We start from the raw sequence: 24,863 nt of genomic DNA, 5'->3' as shown, positions 1-24,863 counted from the left end.
TTTTAAGCATAGTACCAACCAATATATCAATAGTACACCAAATGTAATAGATTGTATATAAACTAATTCTTTGCTTCAGGTAGGAACTTGTATTCTTTCCTTTAACTAAGTGGTGTTGGTGAGAGCAACATGAATGCATCACATACTTTTAATAAAAGCAAAATTAGAGTTTGTTAAATTTTTGTGCGATTCCATGCATTAAGGCATATCTTTAATATTATCCAATCACAGCCTTCCACAGTCTCCCAAATACTCACCCAGGGAACAATTTCGGATTATTCAGAACTTCATTGGCATGGTACCCAACGGGCAACAGATAGTGGAAGAGGTGAGTGAAACTAATTGTATATTGTTCCTTTGGCCTCAGTGATCTTCTTCTGCTTCATTGCCCCTTATTCTCATTGAGGCTAATTAATAACTCTGATAGAGTTACTTGTCTCAATCTGTGACAATATCTGATAAAGATCGGGATGCTATACAAATTGAGCAGAAGAATACAGAAGTTACACAGACAAATTCATGGTGCCTTCTTTAAATGAAGTATCATATAGTTTGTGTGTGTGAGAGAAAGAGGTTATAATTCTCTGTGTTTGATTATATTACTTGTAGGAGATGACCAGACGGAGCCTGAGGGAGGGGTCAAATGTGTTATCAGTCATGAGCCCCTGCGCGCCCACAAGAGATCTAAGTCTAGTCCGTCTTGGATGTTTCCTTAATTCCCACTCATTTCCCTTGACCATTAGTTAATCTGATTCTTGTAGAGAGCTTACGCTTGCAATTTATCTTTATACTCATTTGAACTGCCTGAATCTCCTAATTCCTCTAGTGCTTGGTATTAATGTAGCCTTTAATGATGAAAACAACCTGATTGTACAAAAATAAATATTGAGTTTTCTCCATAATGACTAGAAAGACCATAAGTCAACCTGCCTCAACATGGATGCTCATCCAGAGGTTTTCAGACTGCAGCATCCATAATTCCCAGTATTCAGAGTTGAAAGAGGCCATGGGATTGGGGAAAGCTGTACAAAATAGTGATGTTTCATTGAAGAAGCTGTCTGCAGACATGGGAGTGGGTGGTTATTATATGTAAAAGGTAAACCAGGATAGAGATCACATTTTAGGTGGAAGAGTTCTTTAGCATGTATAGCATAATAGTTAAATTGGCCCTTCCTGTAAGGGATTAAAATGCTAAAACTTCATTCCTTCTTCTGGTGGTTTTCCTCCAGCCTTTTGTCTATTTTTCAGTAAGTTAAAGCTTTTTATGCTGAAGTTTTTTTTCAAACACACATTTTTCATTTTAGCTGTGCCTTTATGTCAGCGTTTTGAGTAAAGGGAAAAGAGGGACGTGCTGGCTTAGTGGCTAAGACACTGAGCTTGTCGATTGAAAGGTCGGTAGTTCAGCGGTTCGAATCCCTGGTGCCATGTAATGGGGTGAGCTCCTGTGACTTTTTCCCAGCTTCTGCCAATCTAGCAATTTGAAAGCCCATAAAAAATGCAAGTAGAAAAATAGGGACCACCTTTGGTGGGAAGGTAACAGCGTTCCCTGCCCCTTTGGCGTTGAGTCATGCCAGCCACATGACCACGGAGACGTCTTCGTACAGCGCTGGCTCTTCAGCTTTGAAACGGAGATGAGCACAGCCCCCTAGAGTCGGGAACGACTAGCACATATGTGCGAGGGGAACCTTTACCTTTATGTATGCGTTTTGAGTAAAGCGAAAAAGGAAAGGTGCATTTTTGAGAGGGGGAAGAAATTGGCAATTTTTCTCCTCCAAAATTATTTAATTTATTCGTATTTCATTTTTTAAAATTTGCATTTATATCCCGCCCTTCTCCGAAGACTCAGGGCGGCTTACACTATGTCAAGCAATAGTCTTCATCCATTTGTATATTATATACAAAGTCAACTTATTGCCCCCAACAATCTGGGTCCTCATTTTACCTACCTTATAGGATGGAAGGCTGAGTCAACCTTGGGCCTGGTGGGACTTGAACTTGCAGTAATTGCAAGCAGCTGTGTTAATAACAGACTGTCTTAGCAGTCTGAGCCACCAGAGGCCCTACCTATCTCTCTCAGAAATGATTATAAAGCGTCCTCCCATTTCTTGAGGTTTTCCCATCCTCCTTCACTGGTACAAAATTCTGAAGATGTTCAGAGATTGAAAGGACCACATGGTGCCTGTGGTTGCCCGTGTCTCATATCAGTTTTTTAAAAAAAATAAGATTCCAGGTGATATATTAACAGAGGAGGCTGATAAAATAGAAACACAATCGAAGAGAATGAAATCCTCTCTCTCAATAGATTTTGACATTCTCTCTTTGGCCTTCAAAGGTGGATGCTGCCATTGCCTTGTGTTCAGAAAAGCATGATGTGAAGGAAGCCATCTACGAATACAAGAAGAAATTGGAAGGGATTGGAGAAGATTATCAAAACCAGGTATTAGTAGTTCTTTTAAAATGGTGACAAGATCCATGGCACTAGTCCTTGGCTTAGGACCGGTTGCTTAGCAACTGTTCAAAGTTACACTGGACCTTGAAAAAGGTCTGAATCCCACCACTGGTCGTATGTTTGAAAAACAGTCATAGGTCACTTTTTTCCATGCCATTGTAACTTTGAACAGTCACTAAATGAACTGTTGTAAGTCGAGGCCTACCTACATCTGAAACTGGAGACCTATAATTGTGTCACAGAGCATATATGTTGCTTGTTTATGTAATCCTAAATTCAGAGATTCTTTTAAGAAAAATGATGAATTCGCTAATTATTTCAACTTGCCGTTTTATTTATTGGCATGCTATATTCTGTGAAGCCTTTCATGCACTTTACTTTTCTTAGCCAACCCGTTGCTTTGTGATTTGGTGACTTGAATTTGCTTACCCCAAATAAGTTGTTACTTTTACTGTATATCATGAATATTTCAGTCTGCCAATTTTTTTATTTTTGTTGGGAGTGAGAGAAGTGGTTTTCTGTTGCAACGTGTAGCATCATCAAATGGTGACAAAAAGACTGAGAAAAAGGAAGCTAAAAGAGAGACATGTGGCTTTAATTCTTCTTTTAAAAGCGCCTTCCTACCACCATGCCTAAAGACATATAAACAGGATAGAGTATAAAATTCTTGAGGTGTAAAAGATGACTATAAACAAAGAACTGTTTGTCCTGAAAGCCAGAAAGTTTTCCACTGGATAAATGTTTATCCAGAATATCACAAAACTATTTTGAATTTCCAAGTGAACTCTTGAGAGTTGAAGATGCAAAATCCTTGCTCTTAATTGTTTTATCACTGTTGTGATTTATTCTTCTTCCAAGGTTTCATGCTTAAAGTAGAATTGGGCCTCAGCCTCTGTGCACCACCTAGTTCTGAGCAGGAGAAGGAAGTTGTAGAGTGACTCTTAACCCCATCAGGAGAACTTTCTGTATCAGATAGCCCATATGCCTTAATTAGGTCTTTGTCTTGCTTTTCCTGTCTGTGTCAGGAAAAATGGTCAGAGCTGGCTTGCTGTCAGGGTTCCGATGGATGCCCTAATTAAATCATAAGCCTCGAGCCAAGCTTCAAAAGAAATCCAGGTATTTATTAGGAGCTTCATGTCCACATGTTCCAAACTGAAGCCAGCTCTGACCCTGTTTCCCCCCTCCCGCCAGGGTGTGTCATCAATCACATTCTCCAATGGAGCAATATTGGGGATTGTTGAGACCTTTCCAGCTGCTGTGGGTAACCCTGGGATACAGCCTTGAGAGAGATAAGTCTGGATTGTGCGTCCGTCTTTGGCTGCCATGCCATTTTGTCAGTTTCCCATCCCCGCTTGTTTATGGCAACTCAAGAACAGTCCAGGGATGCTTTGCAAGTTGACACTCTGATTGTTTCAGCCTAATTTCATTGTATTGCAGGAGTCAGTAACTCAGTTCCTCAAGGCTTCAAGTTCCTGTGACATCCCTTTATGCATAGAAACCCCACCTCCCCATTTAATACTTAAAAATGGCTGAAATACCATGAGATTGCCAAGTTCTTCAAGACTTTGTTATTGTACAAAGTTGTTTGGGGGGAAATTCTTTTGAAGATTTCATCATTCTTTATAAGAAGTGTGGTCATGTGACCGAGTGGGAGTGGCTTGGTGATCATGTGACTGAGTGGGCGTGGCCAACTCAAAGAAACTCATGGCAATGTGGGGAAGCACCTTGCTGTGAGTGACATCGAATTGGTCACGCCCACTCAGTCACATGACCAATGCTGCAGAAACAGGGCAATTTCCTACATATCTTCCCCCCTTGGGCTGACACAATAAAAGCCTGCCTGCCGAGCAGCCCGGACTAGAAAATGGGGGTGATCGGTGTGTGTTGTGTGTGTGTCCCTCCGCAAGGACTTGGAAGCAGATACCGCACCTCTGAGGAAAAAAGGTGGTGGTGAAGCCCTGCCACCCGGGAGAGGATTGCGGAGGGACTTGCCACATGTCTGTTGCCCTTGCCGCCGCTATTTTTGCTCTCAGCTTTTCGGCGCTTTTAAAGTCGATCTTGAAGAGCTGGAAGATGTTTCCTTAGATTGCCGCCAAACTCATTGTTGGGAGCGTCAGGCTAGCCCCTGAATATACGAGAAGTCTTGGGCAAAGTTCTTCCAAAGAATGTGCGTGTTTGCTCTGTGATACGAGGCCAAGGAGAAGACGCTCCCAACAATGAGTTTGGCATGATCTAAGGAAACGTCTTGCAGCTCTTCAAGATCAACTTTAAGAGCGCCAAGAAGCCGACAGCAAAAGTTGCGGCAGCGGGGACGATGGATGTTTGTGTGTGTCCCTCCGCAAGGACTTGGAGGCAGACACCGCTCCTCTGAGGAAAAGACGAGGCGGCGAAGCCCTGGCTGTCAGCTGGGAGAGGAGGACCATGGATGGACACACACACACACACACACACACACACACACGTCCATTGCCCCCTTCTCTTTCTCAGCCTCGTATCACAGAGCAAACGTCCACATTCTTTGGAAGAACTTTGCCCAAGACGTCTTGTATATTCAGGGGCTAGCCTGACACTCCCAACAATGAATTTGGCGGCAATCTAAGGAAACATCTTCCAGCTTTTTAAGATCGACTTTAAGAGCGCCAAGAAGCCGACAGCAAAAGTAGCGGCAGGGGGTGAGACAGGGGCATGTGTGTGTGTGTCCCTCCGCAGTCCTCCTCTCCCAGCTGACAGCCAGGGCTTTGCCGCCTCCTCTAGTCTTCAGAGGGGCGGTGTCTGCAAGTACTTGCGGAGACACACACACGTCCGTCGCCCCCACTGCCACTACTTTTGCTGTTGGCTTCTCAGCCCTCATAAAGTCGATCTGGAAGAGCTGGGAGACGTTTCCTTAGATTGCCGCCAAACTCATTGTTGGGAGCGTCAGGCTAGCCCCTGAATATACGAGAAGTCTTGGGCAAAGTTCTTCCAAAGTTCGGCCAGGTCTTCTCCTTCTCGGCCTTGTATCACAGGGCAAACACGCACATTCTTTGGAAGAACTTTGCCCAAGACTTTTCATATATTCAGAGGCAACTGATTCATATTCATATTCATATTCATACATATAGGAAAAAAGAACCCTAAAACTAAGTACATACTAGATGGACATTACCTTACAGACGACCCCCATCCCATTAAAGACCTTGGAGTCTTCATGTCAAATGATCTAAGTGCCAAAGCCCACTGCAACTACATAGCAAAAAAAGCTCTAAGAGTTGTAAACCTAATTTTGCGTAGCTTCTTTTCCAAAAACACCACCAGAGCATATAAAACATTTGCTAGACCAATTCTAGAATACAGCTCACCTGTTTGGAACCCTCACCACATCTCTGACATCAATACAATTGAACGTGTCCAGAAATATTTTACAAGAAGAGTTCTCCATTCCTCTGAAAACAACAAAATACCTTATCCCACTAGACTTGAAATCCTAGGCTTAGAAAACTTGGAACTCCGTCGCCTTCAACAAGACCTAAGTTTAACTCACAGAATCATCTATTGTAATGTCCTTCCTGTCAAAGACTACTTCAGCTTTAATTGCAATAATACAAGGGCAACCAATAGATTTAAACTTAATGTCAACCGCTTTAATCTAGATTGCAGAAAATATGACTTCTGCAACAGAATCATCAGTGCTTGGAATACTTTACCTGACTCTGTGGTCTCTTCCCATAATCCTAATAGCTTTAACCAAAAACTTTCTACTATTGACCTCACCCCATTCCTAAGAGGACCATAAGGGGCGTGCATAAGCGCACAAACGTGCCTACCGTTCCTGTCCTATTGTTTTTCTTTTCTTCTTCCTATATATGTTTATATGTGTATATACTATATAATCTTTTTGTATGATGTTGTGACAAAATAAATAAAATAAAAAAAATAAATATTTATGAGGGCTGCTGTGTCCCAGGGTCATGTGATCCCCTTTTGTGACCTTCTGACAAGTAAAGTCAAGAGGGAAGCCAGATTCACTTAACAACCCCATTGCTAACTTAACACCTGCAGTGATTCGCTTAACAACAGTGGCAAGAAAGGTTGTAAAATGCAGGGGAGGGAGAAACTCACCTAAAAATTCTCTTGCTTAGCAACAGAAATTTTGGACTAAATTGTTGTAAGTCGGGGACTACCTGTACTGCATAGTACACCTGCATCCAAACTCCTGATAGAAAGTAGTATAGAAATGTGCTAAGTAATACTTGCCCTAGATCTGTAAATTATTCTGGACTTAGCCATCTCTTTGGAGAGTAGGTCTAAAGCAGTGGTGGGTTGCTACCGGGTTGCCCCAGTTCAGGTGAACCAGTAGCGGGGGCAGTGGGAGGCTCTGCCCACCTGCCCGGACGCATCTGAGCATGCACAGAAGTGTCGCATATGAGCCCCTACGCGCCCACGAGTGAACCGGTAGCGACAGGTTTTGAAACCCGCCCCTGGTCTAAAGTTACTATCTCTACTGATGTGGGATTCTTCCTTCAAGTTGAAATTCACTTGTTGGGGTCGTCTTCTCGTTTTGTTGCTCTAAGCCAGTGATGGCTAACCTTTTTGTCGTCATGTGCCAAAAGTGGGGGAAGAGCAGGGGGGCACACGCATGTGTGTCCATACACATAATTCAATGCCCCCCGTGCCCCCTCTGTGCAAGCATGCACGACCCCCCATGCTCCTTGTGCTCTAGAGGCTTTCTTGGAGCCTGGGGAGGGCGAAAACAGCCTTCCCTACCTCCCCAGAGCCTTCCCTACCTTCCCTACCTCCGGAGGCCGGAAATAGCCAGAAGGCCTATTTTTCATTCTCCCCAGGCTCCAGAGGCTTTCTTGGAGCCTGGGGAGGGCGAAAACGGCCTTCCCCACCCCCCAGAGGTCCTCCAGAGACCAGAAACAGCCCGTTTCCTGACTTCTGTTGGGTCCGGAAGGCCCGAAAATCAGCTGGCCAGCATGCACATCTGTGCTGGAGCTGAGCTAGGGCAACGCTCACGTGCCCACAGATATGGCTCCGCGTGCTACCTGTGGCACGCATGCCATAGGTTCACATCACGGTTCTAAGCAGTGGTTTTGTGAGAATAATTTAGCTTTTCTTTTGAAGTGATTTTCAGGTTACCCTCACAGCATGTAGTGTATGTCTTCACTGGCTCTAAAAGATCAGCTTTTAGAAGTCACTTTTCTTATAAACACAGTTAATGTTTATAGGAAACTCAAGCAGACGAACAGCTTCTTCTTAAACAATGGAATTTTTTTTCTTGAAAAATATCCTTTTGTCATCCTTGTGAAAAGCAGCAGAACGTGTGTGTGTGTGTGTGTGTGTATATATATATATATATATATATATATATATATATATATATATATATATATATATATATATATATATATATATATATATATATATATATATATACACATCTGTGACACATGGCAGGTCTCGAAGCCAAAAGAGCGCTGACAGAATTCTTGCTGTGGTTCTTGCTTGTTATTTTCTGGAGCTGCAAAAATTGGAGCAAAATATCCCCACAATTTATTATGATGCTATCTTTATGTAGTAAGTTGTACATAGGGTATGGATATTTGACATATACCTAATGCAGTCTTTCTTTAATAAATAAAAGCAGGCTTTATAAAATACATAATTTATGCATATCTAAATGTACAATAAGAACTCAGTAAATATCCTTTCAAGGGAAACCATAAAGCATGTAATAAATACTATTTTTAAAACTCTGTTGCAGATCTCTGCATTTGAGTGCAACGAGATTTGAATAGTTGGATTTGTGCCATCACTATCATTTATTTTACCATGTGGATGGAAATAGCCTGTGCAGGAAAATATTTCTAAGTGCATTTCTTAAATCTTTTTAATAAATGACTTCAGGGCAGATTTTTCTTGGAGGATAACAAGTAAATATTAATTAAAGGCAATTATATAACCTAAGATTCCAATGGATCCTTGCCAAATTCTCTCTTTCAAAACCAAATAAAGCCTTTCTGAGTTTGTTCAAGGTCTGTTTTGGCCATAGAGAACCATACAGAGTCAATGTAGTTAAAAAACAACAGAGGTAGATCAGGGCTATTTTATCTAAATTGCCACACAGTTTTGAAATTCATGGTATGGTATTAATAGAACATTATCACTGACCTTAGTTTATGTCACAGAAATTGACAGGAGGATATAGTTTGTAGTAGATAATGGAGATCATGATTGCGCTCTTACATTTCTTGGTGGGACAATGATGCTTTCCAAAGTTGAGTTACCCAAAGAATAGAGGTCTTTGTAGAAAATCATGGTCTTAAACATGAATCCCCAATCTTGATTGGAATCTTCAAAAAAAAAAAAAAATGGCTGCCGAGAGGTTCACTTATTCACAAGATGTCCGTCGTAGTGACATAACCATATACTGATTTGCTGGCAACTCCTTAGACCAGAATATTTCATACTCCTCTTGGTCTTCTTTATTTTCTAAGATTTTTGAGGCTCAGTTAGATTTCTAGAAATAAAACTTAAGCTGTTTTTTTTTCCTTGCTTATCATTTTTAAAAAAAAATTAAATCATAGATCTATATCTGTAATGTCATGATTTGGGAACTGCTTGATTGATACTGCTAAATTATTTTCTTCAAAGACATTTAGGGCGTCCTAGTTGTAGCATAAGGGATGCGGTGGCTCAGGGGCTAAGACAGCTGAGCTTGTCGATCGAAAGGTCGGCAGTTCGGTGGTTCTAATCCCTAGTGCTGCCGTGTTACAGGGTGAGCTCCTGTTACTAGTCCCAGCTTCTGCCAACCTAGCAGTTTCGAAAGCATGTAAAAATGCAAGTAGAAAAAATAGGGAACACCTTTGGTGGGAAGGTAACAGCGTTCCAAGCGCCTTTGGTGTTGAGTCATGCCGGTCACATGACCACGGAGACGTCTTCGGACAGCGCTGGCTCTTCAGCTTTGAAACGGAGATGAGCACCGCCCCCTAGAGTCGGCAACGACTAGCACGTATGTGCGAGGGGAACCTTTACCTTTAGTTGTAGCATAGTGTTAATAAATTACATCGAGAGACAAATTTACAAATTTGTTTGCATCTCTTTCTCTCAATGTATGCATAAATATAGTTGGTTCATTGGTATAAGTTAGATGCTGAAAAGTGTATATTTTCTGTTTAGCATTCCATAAGTCATATGCCTGGGTTGTTATCATTATATCATTAAGTGTTGAATTTGTACCCTATGACTATCATTAGGTGTTGTAAGTGTTGTACCTTGATAAAGGTATATTTTCTTTTATGCACACTGAGAGCATATGCACCAAGACAAATTCCTTGTGTGTCCAATCACACTTGGCCAATAAAATTCTATTCTATTCTATTCTATATCTGTTTGTGTTGTAGAAGAACAGCACCAAAGAATGTTTCCTTCAGAAGACATTACAGAGACTTGAACGCTATTTCTTCTTGATCGCTTTCAATTATTACCTTCATGAACAGGTGAGTGGACTTCTATGAATCATCAATCTCTGCTACAGACAAGCGACTCATAATGCATATGTGTGTTTGACCAGCTGTGAATGACTGATTGTTTTAGATAGGAATAGTCTTGCCATAGTAGGACATGTTCTTATACTCACATAATTCAACTATTGCAAAGCATTTTACATGATCTACTCATAAAGTTAACCCAGAAACTGGAGATGATGTAGTTTTTTTAGAGACTGTGTGTATGTGTCACACCAGGTTTAAAGGAACTGCAATGGCTACCTATACATTACCTGTCATACTTCAAATTTTTAATAATGACATTCAGTATCCTTCCCCTGGAGTGGGGTGGGAGTGGAGATTTTGCAGTATCCTTCCCCTGTCATGCCCACCAAGCCACGGCCAGAAAGCCACACCACGCCCACCAAACCACGGCCACAGAACTGATAGTTAAAAAAAAAAGAATTTCACCACTGATTCGAGGTCACTACAATTTTATTCTTTTAATATCTTTCATTTTATTTTATTTTTAACATCTATTTAATGACTGTAAACACCCTGAGTTTCTTGAGTTATGTGGGTTCTAAATAACACCTTAGCTATCATTTCTAAGACCTGGATCAGATTCTGAATAGGCTACCTGATGGAAATTTGCCTGGCTAAATCTAGTTGAGTGCTTCTTTGCTGGATGTGTTGAAAACTTCAGAGTGCCATCTTGTGGCCTCTGACATGTTGCCTTGTTTTGTTGTTTTTTTCCACTGGTGCTTGTACCTATGGAATATCCTCTCTCCTGAAATTGGCCAGGCAGTTTCTTGTCACCTCTTCTAGATGCCCGTTAAATATTTGTCTTCTGCCAGGCTTTCCTGATATAGAAGTTAGATGAATGGACACGGAAGGCAAAATGCTACCGGTACGTTTCCAGGTGCCACTCAAGATGCTGGTTTTCACCTTTAAAGCCCTACATGCAGTGGTGGGATTCAATGATTTAATAACCGGTTCTCTACCCTAATGATTTTTTCCAACAACCAGTTTGCCAAACTGCTCAGAAAGTTAACAACTAGTTCTCCCAAAGTGGTACGAACTGGCTGAATCTCACCAGTGCCTACATGGCTTGTGGCCAGATTACCTGAGAAGTCACCTTTTTCCAAGCGTCTCTAACCCATCCAAATAGATCTAGCAGAATGGACTGCTACATATTTGTCAACCATAGAGTATCAGGTGGCAGGGATAGAAGCAGGGATGAAATCCAGCAGGTTCTGACAGGTTCTGGAGAACCGGTAGCGGAAATTTTGAGTAGTTTGCAGAACTGGAAAATACCACCTCTGGCTGGCCCCAGAGTGGGTGGGAATGAAAATTTTGCAATATCCTTCTCCCAGGTGTGGGGAGGGAATGGAGATTTTGCAGTATCCTTCCCCTGGAGTGGGGTGGGGATGGAGATTTTGCAATATCCTTCCCCCAGGAGTGGGGAGGGAATGGGGATTTTGCAGTATCCTTCCCCTGGAGTGGGGTGGGAGTGGCGATCTTGCAGTATCCTTCCCCTGCCACGCCCACCAAGCCACACCACACCCACCAAGCCACGCCCACAGAACCGGTAGTAAAAAAAAATGGATTTCACCACTGGATAGAAGATGGGCTTTTTTTGACCCCTGCTCTATGGAACTTCCTTCCCTTTAGAGATCAGAATGGTCCCAACCCTGTTAGCCTTTTATAAGGCCCTAAATAACTGGCTAGGTTCACAGCCTGAGGTGCTGAATGTATCAAGGCTCTTGTTTCCTGGCTGTACTGCTAACTGGCCAAGTATCTCAGTTGCTTTGTATATTTGTTTTGGCTTTCTTTATTGTTTTAATAAAGGCAATCAAAACAAACAATAAATATCTTTATTGTTTTGAAGGGACGCGGTGGCTCAGTGGCTAAGACACTGAGCTTGTCAATCAAAAGTTCAGCAGTTCGAATCCCTAGTGCCGCATAATGGGGTGAGCTCCCGTTACTTGTCCCAGCTTCTGCCAACCTAGCAGTTTGAAAGCACGTAAAAAACGCAAGTAGAAAAGTAGGGACCACCTTTGGTGGGAAGGTAACAGCGTTCCGTGAGCCTTTGGCATTTAGTCATGCCGGCCACATGACCACGGAGACGTCTTCGGACAGCGCTGGCCCTTCAGCTTTGAAATCGAAATGAGCACCGCCCCCTAGAGTCGAGAACGACTAGAACATATGTGCGAGGGGAACCTTTACCATATTGTCTTCTGTTGTTTTAACTATAATATATTATTTGAATTGCAATCAGAGTCAGTGACTGAAATGGGCAGTTATAGAAACCAAATGAATGAATGAATAAATAAATAAATAGATGCACCTCAGTGGCCTGAAAACCAGATCTTTTGATGAGTTGAAGTTATGACAAGTACAATTCCTGGAATCCAATTTCCTGTTCCTGAAATTGTCCTTTTCTTTTTTCTTCTGGGCTGGCAGTATCCCTTGGCTTTTGCTCTCAGTTTCAGTAAATGGATCTGCAGGCACCCTGAGCTGTATAGACTTCAAGCCAACATGAATCTGTCAGAACTTACAATCACAGCAGAACACATAACTAAAGGAGTACGGGTCCTGGTGAGTGCCCTGTGTTGTATCTTCTTAATCTTTTCGATTTCTTTCTTAGTGTTCCTTTCACAGCGTGAGAGTCATTGTGCTAAACAGTACAGTTAATAGACTATTATAGCAATATTCTTGTTGCTGAGGTTGATCTTAGTTCAGAGCTAGGATTGTTTGTTCCTCTCAGTTGCCTTGATATTAATTTGTAATCTTCTCTAAAGTCAAGTTCTTAAGATTCTCCCCTGCATTTACCATATTTTTCAGAGTATAAGACGCTCCGGACTAAAAGACACAGCTACCTTTTTTGGGGAGGAAAACAAGAAAAAAAAATCTGCCTCTGCCTCCCAGCAATTTGCCTCCTTGCAGCAAATAGCAAACAGTCCATTTCAGCTTCAGTACAGCCTGATTAGCACAAGCAGCTGATTATCAGTTAGATCAGCCTCCCAAAGATCTATTGGGATCCCTATTGCTGCCTCCACATGCCTCCACATGCCCTGTTTTTGGCCTCCGTGTGCCCCTTTTTCCACTCGTTCCAGGCAGTGGGGATCAGAATGGGCGGAAAATGGGCTTCATGGAAGCCGAAAATGGGATGCGGAGGCTGAAAATGGGGCGTACGGAGTTGGCAATAGGTAACGGCAATCCCTGCAGCCTAAAACATCTGATCTTCAGGAGGCCGATCCAACAGACAATCAGCTGCTTGTGTTAATTAGGCTGTGCTGAAACTGAAACTGAAACAGGCTGTTTGCTGCAAGGAGGCAAATTGCTGGGGGGCAGAGGCCAAAGGGTGGGAGTGTGCAGGGCTACATTCACCTCTTTTAGGTGAAAAAAGTGTGTCTTATACTCTGAAAAATACGGTACTTTGCATACGTAGCTTACTTCTTCCATGATCGTCTGCGGTGAACACAATAAGCTTGTGTATCTCAAAACAACAGGGTTTTTTCCCCCCTTTCATATAACCATAGCTGTTACTATCCTTCCTTTAGAATTTGCTTTGGATGAAAGAGAACTTTTCCATGATAGAAATAATAGATATTCAGTTTATATGTAAAATGAACAAAGGCTTGATACGTTTATCACTGTGCTGTAGGTTGTGGATGAGCGGTTTTCTCCAGATGTTCTTAGTACCGTCAAAGACATGAATGTGGCCAACTTCCGTAGGGTTCCTAAAATGCCTGTATATGGAATGGCTCAGCCCAACTCCAAGGTAAGTGTGGTTTCCATAAAGAGATTTTGCTGGGACCGGGTCAATTCAAATCTGATTCCCAAACTGGAAGCTATACTAATGCTTCTAGATTTTCCAATTTGGTACTTAATTGCAACCAGCCTACCTGTTTGTGGCTCCAGCCCCACCCCCTGGGTCTGGCCCCCTGCCAGAGAGTGAGTGAGGGGAAGGGCCGTCAGGGCTCCCTTCTGCAGGGCCAGCTTCCCTGGCTCAGCTCCAGGAGCCAGAGGCAGGCCAGGTGGAAGAGATGACAAGGCCTCTGTCTCCTGTATCTCCCCTTGCCCAGGAAACGCTTCCAGACCCAGCTGAGGACAATCAGTCCTGGTTAGATCCCAGGTTTCGTAGACAAGAGAGGCGGGAACAACAGAAGCAGGGGTGGGGCAGGCCTAGAAAGTGCTGAGTCACGGAGCCATACCCCACAGGGTATAAAAGCAGGAGGGCTGCTATACTGCTTCGTGATGAACAAATCAAACTGCCTCAAGAGAACTTGAGCTGAAGTGCTATTTATTCCTGACTTCCTAGTTGACACGCCGGCATCAAGAAAGATAACAGAAAAACCTTGGCAGACGCTCGCTGGGTTGCTGCCAGAGCTGATAGCTGCCGTGGACTCAATTGCCAGCTAATTGAGTCATTTCTCGTGCCTCCCGGACTGCGGTGGGGGGACAGAACAGTACCTTCTGCTTAGGACCTGTATACTGCATGAGTCAGAAAGAGGGCTGAGAAAATACATCCTGGACAAAAGTGGTTTCAAGTCCTTCCCTCAGGATACTGCTGTGGGATATTGCATACCAAAACAACCAGACACAAAGAGACACAAAGTTTTTCACCCATGCCATCAGTCTTCTAAACACCTAATTCCCACAGCACTGTCCTATGTCTAAAGATATCCAACCATGTAGTAGGGTGTATAGCTATTATCCTTCTCATCTTCTCATCTTTCTCTTCTTCTCAGGTTCCTATTACCTTCTTCAATTGGTATCTTATGATTTAGCACTTCCTGTTTCTTATGATTTATGATTGTGTCATGATTTATGATCTATTACTACCACTTTGTTGTTTGTACGTACACTGAGAACTTATGTATGTACACTCAAAGCTTATGCTAGGGAGATAGGGCGGTATAAAAGTGCGAACAAATAAATTAAATAAATAAATAAATAAATGCACCAGAGTCAAATTCCTTGTGTGTCCAATCACATTTGGCCAATAAAGAATTCTATTCTATTCTATTCTATTCCCCCCTCCCCTCCCCTCCTCTCCCAATGGAATCTAGCAGAATCAATAAAATAGAAGTTTTTTCATTAAAATACTTCTCTGTGATACTCCTTGAAAAGAATTGTGGAATTTTTGAAAGTCATATTTTTTTCCCCTACTGACTTGGCCATTATCAGAATTCTTAGTCCCAAAAGTATGAAAAAAACAACCGCAGCTGAAGGGGATCTCTATAGTTCTTTGATTTATTGATTTGATTTATTTGTAATAGCCTAAGGCCGTGATGGTGAACCTATATGGCATGCATGCCACAGGTGGCACATGTAGCCATATCAGTGGGCACGTGAGCTCAGCTCCACCAACTGATTTTCGGACCTTCTGGGCCCACCAGAAATAGGGAACCAGGCTGTTTCCTGCCTCCAGAGGGCCTCAGGGAGTGGTGTGGAAGGCCCATTTTTCTCTCTCGCCTGGCTCCAGAGCCTCTCTAGGAGTCTGGGGCCCCCCAAAAACAGCCTTCCCCACCCCACAGAGGTCCTTCGGAAGCCAAAAATGGCCTGTTTGCCAACTTCGGGTAGGACCAGAAGGCCTGTTTTTTGCTGTCCCCAGAACTCCAGGGCCTCTCTAGGACTCTGTGGAGGGCAAAAACAGCCTCCCTCATCCCCCCAGAGGTACTCCAGAGGCTGAAAAAGCCCATTTGCCAACTTCCGGTCCCACCTGGCTGTTTTTGCCCTCCACAGACTCCTAGAGAGGCCCTGGAGGCTGGGGACAACAAAAAATGGGCCTTCCGGTCCCACTGGAAATTGGCAAAGGGGCCATTTTTGGCCTCCGGGGGCATGGGGAAGGCTCTTTTGCCCCCACCCCCCCAGACTCCTAGATAGGCTCTGGAGCCAGGTGAGAGAGAAAAATGGGCCTACTGGGTCTCGCATGCCAGGAGCGGGGGAGGGGGAGGGGGGGTCGCACGCACGGGGGTGGAGCACATAGAATTATGGGTGTGGGCACACTTATGTGCAAACCCCCCCTCTCCTGGCACGCGATGGCAAAAAGGTTAGCCATCACTGGCCTAAGGGATAGGAACACAAGGCTTATCATCTGTAGATCTTTGTAGATAATTTCTCTGGTTTTCTTTTGCCTAAAGAGTGTTCTTCTCTTTAGGCAATTGGGAATGTCTTGAACTACCTGACAGATGCAAAGAGGAAGCATTCTCACATCTTATGGATTAATCTCCGTGAAGATATAGTTCTAGAAGAGAATGAGCAAACCTATACCCTACGGGAAATTGGCAATCTGGAACAGCAAATAACAATACCTGTAGCATCATCAGAACAACTAGAGGTAAGACCTTGGATACTTGAACTTTCAGTTGATTCCTCCGCCTACTTGTGCTACTAGCAAATTTCTTACTATCCACAGAGGTCTTGATAGCATAGCCAGTGAGAATGAATTCAGGGATGGGCTGTGGAGATGGTGTAGTGATGGAGAATGAGCTTTAGTAGGTAGGAGTTAAGGTAAAGGTAAAGGTTAAGGTTCCCCTCGCACATACGTGCTAGTCATTGCTGACTCTAGGGGGTGGTGCTTATCTCCGTTTCAAAGCCAAAGAGCCAGCGCTGTCCGAAGATGTCTCCGTCATCATGTGGCCGGTATGACTCAATACCAAAGGCGCACGGAACACTGTTACCTTCCCGCCAAAGGTGGTCCCTATTTTTTCTACTTGCATTTTTACGTGCTTTCGAAACTGCTAGGTTGGCAGAAGCTGAGACAAGTAACGGGAGCTCACTCTGTTACATGGTAGCACTAGGGATTCGAACCGCCGAACTGCTGACCTTTCGATCAACAAGCTCAACATCCTAGCCCCTGAGCCACCGCATCCCATTAGGTAGGAGTTACTAGGTAGGAGTTACTAGGTAGGAGTTACTCATGCTTTGTTTGTGTTCTCCTGAATAATTTCCCAGTTGAAAAAAAAAACATTTCCTTGTACTTACTCTCCTGCAAGTAAAAGGTGGAAGAGAAAAATCCAAAATTACTGATTTTTCCTCTTCCACATTTTATAGTCTTAATATATCAATTGGATGAGTTCCATATTTAAAGAAGATAAATAAAGCAGCTTGTGATATTTATTTCTTGATATAACCGTTTTTCTCATGTCCACATGAGTGTGCCTGTCACCATCAACAATGTTTTAAACCTAAAATGAACTGGAAAATGTTTTTCTATTTTTAAAATGGGTACAGGATATATTCTTCCTGTAGAATGTACTTATTTATGGCTAGTTCTCAACCTACAACCACAATGGGGACAAGAATTTCCATTGCTGAGCAAGGTTGCTGTTACGTGAGCTGTGCCTGATTTTACAACCTTTATGCCAGGGTTGTTAAGTGAATCACTGCAATTATTAAATGAATCAGGTGTTTGTTAGTCAAATCTGGCTTTCCCCATTGACTTTGCATCTCAGAAGCCAGCTGGGAAAAGTGACAGATAGTGATCACATGACACAGGGATGCTGATATCAGTACATGCCTGTTGCCAAGTGCACCAATTTTGATCACACGCCTATTGGGGATGCTGCCATGGCTGTAAGTGCAAGGACCAGTTGTAAGTCACTTTTGCGGTCCATTCTAATTTCAGACGGTTGCTAAATAATAATAATAATAATAATAATAATAATAATAATAATAATAATAATAATAATAATAATAATAATAATAATAATTTATTATATTTGTATACCACCCTTCTCCCGAAGGACTCAGGGCGGTTCACAGCCAGTAAAAGACAAAATACATACAATACAAATTAAAAACTATTTAAAAAACTGATTCGATAATGGCCTAAAAATGTAAATACAATTTAAAACCCCGTTTAAAACCCCTAATTTAAAAACCGTAGATTAAAACTATGTTCAAGCTAGTCCTGCACGTCGAAACAACAGTGTCTTCAGCTCGCGGCGGAAGGTCCGGAGGTCGGGGAGTTGATGAAGCCCCGGAGGCAGCTCGTTCCAGAGGGCGGGAGCCCCCACAGAGAAGGCCCTCCCCCGGAGGTCGCCAGCCGACATTGTTTGGCTGACGGTATCCGGAGGAGGCCCTCTCTGTGAGAGCGCACTGGTCGGTGTGAGGCCACTGGTGGCAGTAGGCGGTCCCGTAAATACCCTGGTCCTAAACCATGGAGTGCTTTGAAGGTGATAACAAGCACCTTGAATTGGACCCAGAAGATCACTGGGAGCCAGTGCAGACTGCGCAGGAGAGGTGTCACACGGGAGCCACGAGGTGCTCCCTCTATCACCCACGCAGCCACATTCTGGACCAGTTGAAGCCTCCGGGTCCTCTTCAAGGGGAGCCCCATGTAGAGAGCATTGCAATGAATGATTGCAAGTTGAGGCTTACCCGTATTCAGTTTGCACCTGCTGCTGTCCCACAGACTCTTGTTGATTCATGGCATAAAGTAATAATAACACACTCCTAGTAAAAGAAATTAAATACATCACTCAGTAGGTGATTGGTATAATTTCTATCACAGCATGTGACCTCTGAAGCAATATGATCTTTGACAATCTGTTCATGAATTGTGGGTCTGTTCCATGGCAGAGATCTGTGATGGCGAACCTTTTTGGCACCGAGTGCGTGGAAACATCGCACACACGCTTGTCAGGTCAATGCTCTGGAAAAGCTGAATTTCGGCCGAAGAGGTTGTAGAAAAAATGCTTTTAAAAGTAAAAAAAAAAAAAAAAGTTGGGCACTCCCACCCAGTCACATTACAGCCACACCCACAGAACAGGTAGCAACAAATTTTAGATTTTACCACTGAGTTGATGTATATATGAGCTTTTGTTAGAAACACTAATTCTGTAGATTTACAGAGGTTCTATATATTTCAGCCACTAATTGATTTCCTTGGACCTTGCATCATACTTAATGGTAGTAGAGGGGGCGTGCATAAGTGCACTAACGTGCCTATCATCCCCTGTCACTGTATTTTTATTCTTTTATTCTTGTCCTCGTTTTTATTTGACAAATTCTAGAAATAAATAAATAAATAAATATATATATATATATATATATATATATATAAATAAATAAATATATATATATATATATATATATATATATATATATATATATATATATATATATATATATATATATATATAAGGCAGGAATGAGGCTTTTTGCCTTATAAATTTATGCAGCATTTTTTTCCTCCAATGAATTGTTTTGCCTTAATTTACACATTGTAAGAAAGCCTAGTAGGCATAACAGAGAAATACCCAACCGGCTAGTTGCTTCTGTAAATAGTTGGGTTTTCTGCTACTCGCAGTGGTTCTCAACCTGTGGGTCGCGACCCCATTGGGGGTCGAATGACAATTTGCCAGGGGTCGCCTAAGACCATCGGAAATATGGGAAGTATACTTGTGAGTCGAAGAATCGCGCTCCAATGGTTGACTCCACAAGCCAGCTGCAGGCTCTTCAAATCGCTAGCCAAATTCGGCTTCAGGCGCGATGAATTAAAAAAGAGAGAAATCTTTGCTCTGATGTCTCCCTCTCAAGCCAGCTGCAATCACTCCCAATCACTAGCCTAATCTGGCTTCAGACGCCATAAATTTAATAGGGGAGGAGTCTCCGCTTTAATGTCTCCGTCCTCAAGGCAATCGCAAGCAGTTCAGATCGCTAGCCAATACGGCTTCAGGCGTGATAAATTTAAAAAAAAACAGTTTGCCACTTTTCCCCCCCTTCTGCGGCTGCTGAGGCGCACTGAGATCGCTGCCTAAAAAAAATAATTTTACGGTTGGGGTCGCCACATCGTGGGGAATTGTATTAAAGGGGTTGCAGCAGTATAAAGGTTGAGAACCACTGTGCTACTGTGTATCAGGTACTCTCCAACCTGGTTCCCTCCAGATGTGTTTCTATAATTCCTTTCATGATGGAAAGATGGGCATTGTATTGCAACCTATCTGAGGGGGGGGGAAGGCATCGGGTGAGAGAAGATTAAACTTCTTGAAGATAGAACTGAAAGAGATGAGTGACTCCCTTGTTTCTCTGACACTGCTTCAGAAACTGGAATCTGTCTTGAAGAATGATCTGTTGAAATCCCAGAAACGGATTGAGGTTTATTTGGAACAAGAGAAACAGATGAAAGTGTTGAAATCATGCTTAACCATGCAGGAGATATTTAACCAGCACAAAAGCAATTGCCAAGGTCTGGCCTACAAACGGATTCCGGTTCCAGATTTTTGTGGCCTGAAGGAGAAGGTAAGCAAACACCTTAGAAGCGTCACTTCTGCTCAGTGGTGGGATTCAAATAATTTAACAACCGGTTCGCCCAGAGTCAGGTTGGCTGTCGTGGGAGGTGTGCCCCACCCCCGTTCTCCAGCTCTGCTGCACATGTGGGACGAGCCTCCCACAACAACCAACCTGACCCTGGATGAACCCGGTTGTTAAATTACACCCACCCAGCTATCAAAGTGGATCCTGGGCGCTGCGCTGCAATGGAAAAATGGGAAACGGAACGGCCGGCATGAGAGGAGGAGGAAGAGCAGGGAGAAGAAAGAAGGAAAGCGGCCTTCTCCTTCCCTTGCATCGGCCGCTCCGTTTCCCATTTTCCACTTTGATAGGGAGGAGGTAATTTAACAACCCGTTTGCCCGAACCGGTCTGAACCAGCTGAATACCACCACTGCTGCTTCTGCTGAGGGTAGGTGAAAAGCTGCATTTGGCAAGTTTCCCATTCTATATTTTAGTCTTTCTTGACATTGTTTGGCTGTATCTATGCGTGTGAGAAAAAGGAGAGACAAGGTTAGGCATAAATACTCTATAAATAGAATCAATTATGACCACTGCTGCTAGTAGTATAAGCACATGGCAGTCTTCTGTTGTTACTTTAGTGCCTCAGAAAAAAAGATAGGTCCTGCGTGTTTTATTTGAATATTGCTAGTATGCCCATTTTTATTTAACACTTGGGTACATTTATCTCACTTCAGCAACTTCAGGTCCAAATTTTGATTCTGACACTTCAGCTGGTGCTGCTTCATGTAGAATAGAATAGAATAGAATAGAATAGAATAGAATAGAATAGAATAGAATAGAATAGAATAGAATTTTTATTGGCCAAGTGTGATTGGACACACAAGGAATTTGTTTTGGTGCATATGTTCTCAGTGTACATAAAAGAAAAGATACATTCATCAAAGTACAACACTTACAACACTTAATGATAGTCATAGGGTACAAATTTAACACTTAATGATAGTCATAGGCTACAAATAAGCAATCAGGAAACAGTCAATATCAGTATAAATCGTAAGGATACAAGCAACAAAGTTACAGTCATAAGTGGAAGGAGATGGGTGATGGGAACGATGAGAAGATGTTTAAGTAACCCATCTTCATGAACATAAATAGGTAGGAAGTATTAAGAAACTAGCCCAATTTGAAGGAAATTGAATGCCTTGCAAATCAATAATCAACAGTCAGAGAAGCTTAATGTATGTGCAATCCATCATTTGTTATAATAGGCATTGACAATTGAAATAATTTTCTGTCCTATAAAAGTAAATTGAAGGGGCTGCTTTGACATGATTAACAAATGATTGTTAATTGAAATTATATGTCCACCAATATCTGTGTGATCTAGATAGACAAGACTTGGTGGCCTAGAGGTGGAGCTCTTGCCTCACAATCAAGAGGTTGCGAGTTCAATCCTAGGTAGAGGCAGTTGTAGGGTCTCCTGATTGGACAGCGGGTTGGACTAGATGACCAGCAAGGTCCCTTCCAACTCTGTTAATCTGTTCCTGTATCTTATTATACGCATACATACTAATGATAATATTTCAGAATAGGAAATATTATTTGAAATATGAAATATTATAGTATATAGTATTATATATACCGTATATACTCGAGTATAAGCCGAGTTTTTCAGCACGTTTTTTGTGCTGAAAAACGTCCCCTCGGCTTATACTCGAGTATATACGGCTTATACTCGAGTTTTTTTTTCTTTTCCTTTTTTTCACATTATACCGGCCGGCGCGAACTTGGCGGGCTTTTGCTTTAGCGCGGGGAAGCCCTGCCGGTGCAGTGAGAGGGCGGGGCGGGGGAGCCGCCAGCCTTCTCGGCCGAGGGAGGGAGGGTTTCGCCGACCGGTAGGTGCCTCATTTCCCACCCTCGGCTTATACTCGAGTCCCCAGTTTACCCCAGTTTTTGGGGTAAAATTGGGGACCTCGGCTTATACTCGGATCGGCTTATATTCGAGTATATACGGTATACATACATATACGTATATGTTTTTCCGATAATATGACTTACTCAGAAAGTAAGTCCTAGCTTGCTTTTTTCACGTGAGCCCAATATAAGCTCTACCTCCCAAAATAAGCCCTAATTATGACCCCGCCCACTCCAGGGTACACTTAAGCTAGGGTGGGGACGGGGTGGTGGAGCTGCCCTACTACTTACCTTTGGATAGTTGCAGCTAGGCCTCACACACCTCAGCCCATTTCTTCTGCAGCCACCAAGGGTTTCCTAAAGGCCTTTGTAGCCGATAATAAAGCTCCTGAAAGCCTCTGACAGAGAAAAGGAGGCCGGGAGCGATGCGCCCAAGTGAGGTGAGTCAGTTTCCCCCCGCCCAAAAAAATAAGACCTTATTCCTTTTTTTGGTGGCAAATATATATATATATATATATATATATAAGACAGGGTCTTATTTTTGGGGAAACACGTATGTATCAGAAGTGGGTTTCAGCAGGTTCTGACTAGTTCTGGAGAACTGGTAGCAGAAATTTTGAGTAATTCGGATAGCTGATAGTAAAAATTCTGATTGGCCACGCCCCCATCTCTGCCTTCCAAGTCCCAGCTGATCGGGAGGAAATGGGGATTTTGCAGTAACTTTCTCCTGGATTGGGGAGGGAATGGAGATTTTATAGTATCGTTCCCCTGCCATGCCCACCAAGCCACGCCCACCAAGCCACACCCACAGAACCGGTAGTAAAAAGAGCTGCCAGAAGGCAAGAGCAGCTCAGGCAAAGAGGATGACTTGGGAGTAGGGCCAAGAGATGACTGGCCCCTCCCATAAGGCTTAATATATTTTAGGGATGCGGTGGCTCAGGGGCTAGGACGTTGTGTTTGTCGATCGAAAGGTTGGCAGCTCAGCGGTTCGAATACCTAGTGCTGCCGTGTAACGGGGTGAGCTCCCGTTACTTGTCCCAGCTTCTGCCAACCTAGCAGTTTCGAAAGCACATAAAAATGCAAGTAGAAAAAATAGGGACCACCTTTGGTGGAAAGGTAACAGCGTTCCATGTGCCTTTGGCGTTGAGTCATGCCGGCCACATGACCACAGAGACGTCTTCGGACAGTGCTGGCTCTTCGGCTTTGAAACGGAGATGAGCACCGCCCCCTAAAGTCGGCAACGACTAGCACATACGTGCGAGGGGAACCTTTATCTTTACCTTTATATATATATTTATATACATATACATATGTATATAAAATATTATTCTGAAATATTTCAGTATAAAAACAGAACCAAGAAGAAGGAAAGATTATTACATTTCTTTATAACTGGGAGCTATGGACATCATTTATACTTCAGGTCAAGTTTTAAAGAACATGTACAGTCAATAAATAATTACGGGTAGTCCTCAATTTATCACCATTACTAAGACTAAAAATACGGTCACAAGTCATTATAGCCACAAGTCAAGCATCCATATGAGCAGAGGTAATGTTCTAACTTTCCCCCCTCCCCCCCATATCATTAAGTGAAACTACTCATTTGAATGGGCCTTTTTTGTAGGGAAACTGGCAAAAAAACCAGCAAACTCTTCTCAACTTTTGGAGGATCCATTTAAGTGGCTCGGAAGTTAAAACTTGTCATTTTGCCATCTGAAAAAAAGAGAGTGATTTTCTCATGACATCTTTGGTTTGTGTCCTTAGGACTTTGATCAGATGCTGGAAGCCATGAAGGGCGCGTTGGCTGAAGACTCCCACACAGCCTTTGTGTTCAACTGTCACAGTGGCAGAGGACGAACTACAACTGCCATGGTTATTGCTGTCCTCATCCTTTGGCATTTCAATGTATGTGCTCTTTTGGAGAGGCAGTGGGCTGCACAGTCTAGAGCAGGGGTGTCAAACTCGGCTTCATTGAGGTCTGCATCAGGATTGTGTTTGACCTCAGGGAGCCGAGTGGGCGTGGCCAGGGTGGGCGTGGCCAGCTCAATGTCACTTGTGTTGGAGATGCCTGTGGTGGCCCAAGTGCTCTGCCAGTGAAAATGGAGCTCAGTGTTCTGTCTCCTTCCCCACTTCGGAGCAATGAGCTGGCCTTCAGCCAGTGGATTCATGGCTCTTATCAGTCCTGGCAGAGAAATCACAGCTGCCTGCCAAAGTTCAAACAAATGACTCATGGAGTAAGACTTTCAGCTCTCTTTGAAATGGTTCAGCTAATTTTTGCTTCCCATGGAATGAGGGCAGTCCCAAAGCTCCTTATATATCCTGTAGGGTGGGGCTCCTGCCCCACCCTTCCCTTTGATGATGCCGCCTCTCTAATCTTCTGAAGCGCGGGTCAATCCAAGCTTGATTGTTATTATTATCAGCTGGGTCTGAAGGCGTAGCCTGGGGAAGGGAGGAATCAGGGGATGATGGCCTCATTACATCCTCCGACTGGTCTGGTTCTGGCTCCTGGAGCTGGAAGTCACTTTCGGGCATGGGGCCAGGTTCGGGGGCTGGAGTCACAACGCTCAGGAGGGCCACGCACAGCCCTCCCGAGCTCCATTTTCACTGGCAGAGGCACTGTCACTCTTTCCAGTGTGGCCCCGGCCCATGGGCCTTGAATTTGGCACCCGTGGTCTAGAGTTATGTAGAAAGTGGGACTTTGTATCTTGAATGAAATCCTACTGCAAAGGATATTAGATCCGACATTATTTCAAAGCTGGGTCAGGGGTTTTAATCTTTCACA

General features: G+C 43.2%; 1 protein-coding gene across 5 annotated transcripts in view; it reads left to right on the top strand.

Moving 5' to 3' along the window:
- The window catches only part of PALD1 (phosphatase domain containing paladin 1), a 167,722-nt gene that overhangs the window by 74,567 nt on the left and 68,292 nt on the right, over positions 1-24,863 (top strand). For all 5 annotated transcript variants that reach the window (XM_058188758.1, XM_058188760.1, XM_058188761.1 and 2 more), the window contains exons 9-16: positions 232-328; positions 2,333-2,437; positions 9,832-9,927; positions 12,382-12,516; positions 13,586-13,702; positions 16,085-16,264; positions 19,975-20,172; positions 23,846-23,986. In XM_058188758.1, the coding sequence (XP_058044741.1) occupies positions 232-328; positions 2,333-2,437; positions 9,832-9,927; positions 12,382-12,516; positions 13,586-13,702; positions 16,085-16,264; positions 19,975-20,172; positions 23,846-23,986 (1,069 nt within the window). The remainder of the gene's footprint in view (positions 1-231; positions 329-2,332; positions 2,438-9,831; positions 9,928-12,381; positions 12,517-13,585; positions 13,703-16,084; positions 16,265-19,974; positions 20,173-23,845; positions 23,987-24,863) is intronic.

The sequence above is a fragment of the Ahaetulla prasina genome, chromosome 6 (assembly GCF_028640845.1).
Source record: "Ahaetulla prasina isolate Xishuangbanna chromosome 6, ASM2864084v1, whole genome shotgun sequence".
In the NCBI taxonomy this organism is placed as follows: Eukaryota; Metazoa; Chordata; class Lepidosauria; order Squamata; family Colubridae; genus Ahaetulla; species Ahaetulla prasina.
Note: the sequence above shows the minus strand (reverse complement) of the source record. Positions and strands in the feature narration are given on the sequence as shown.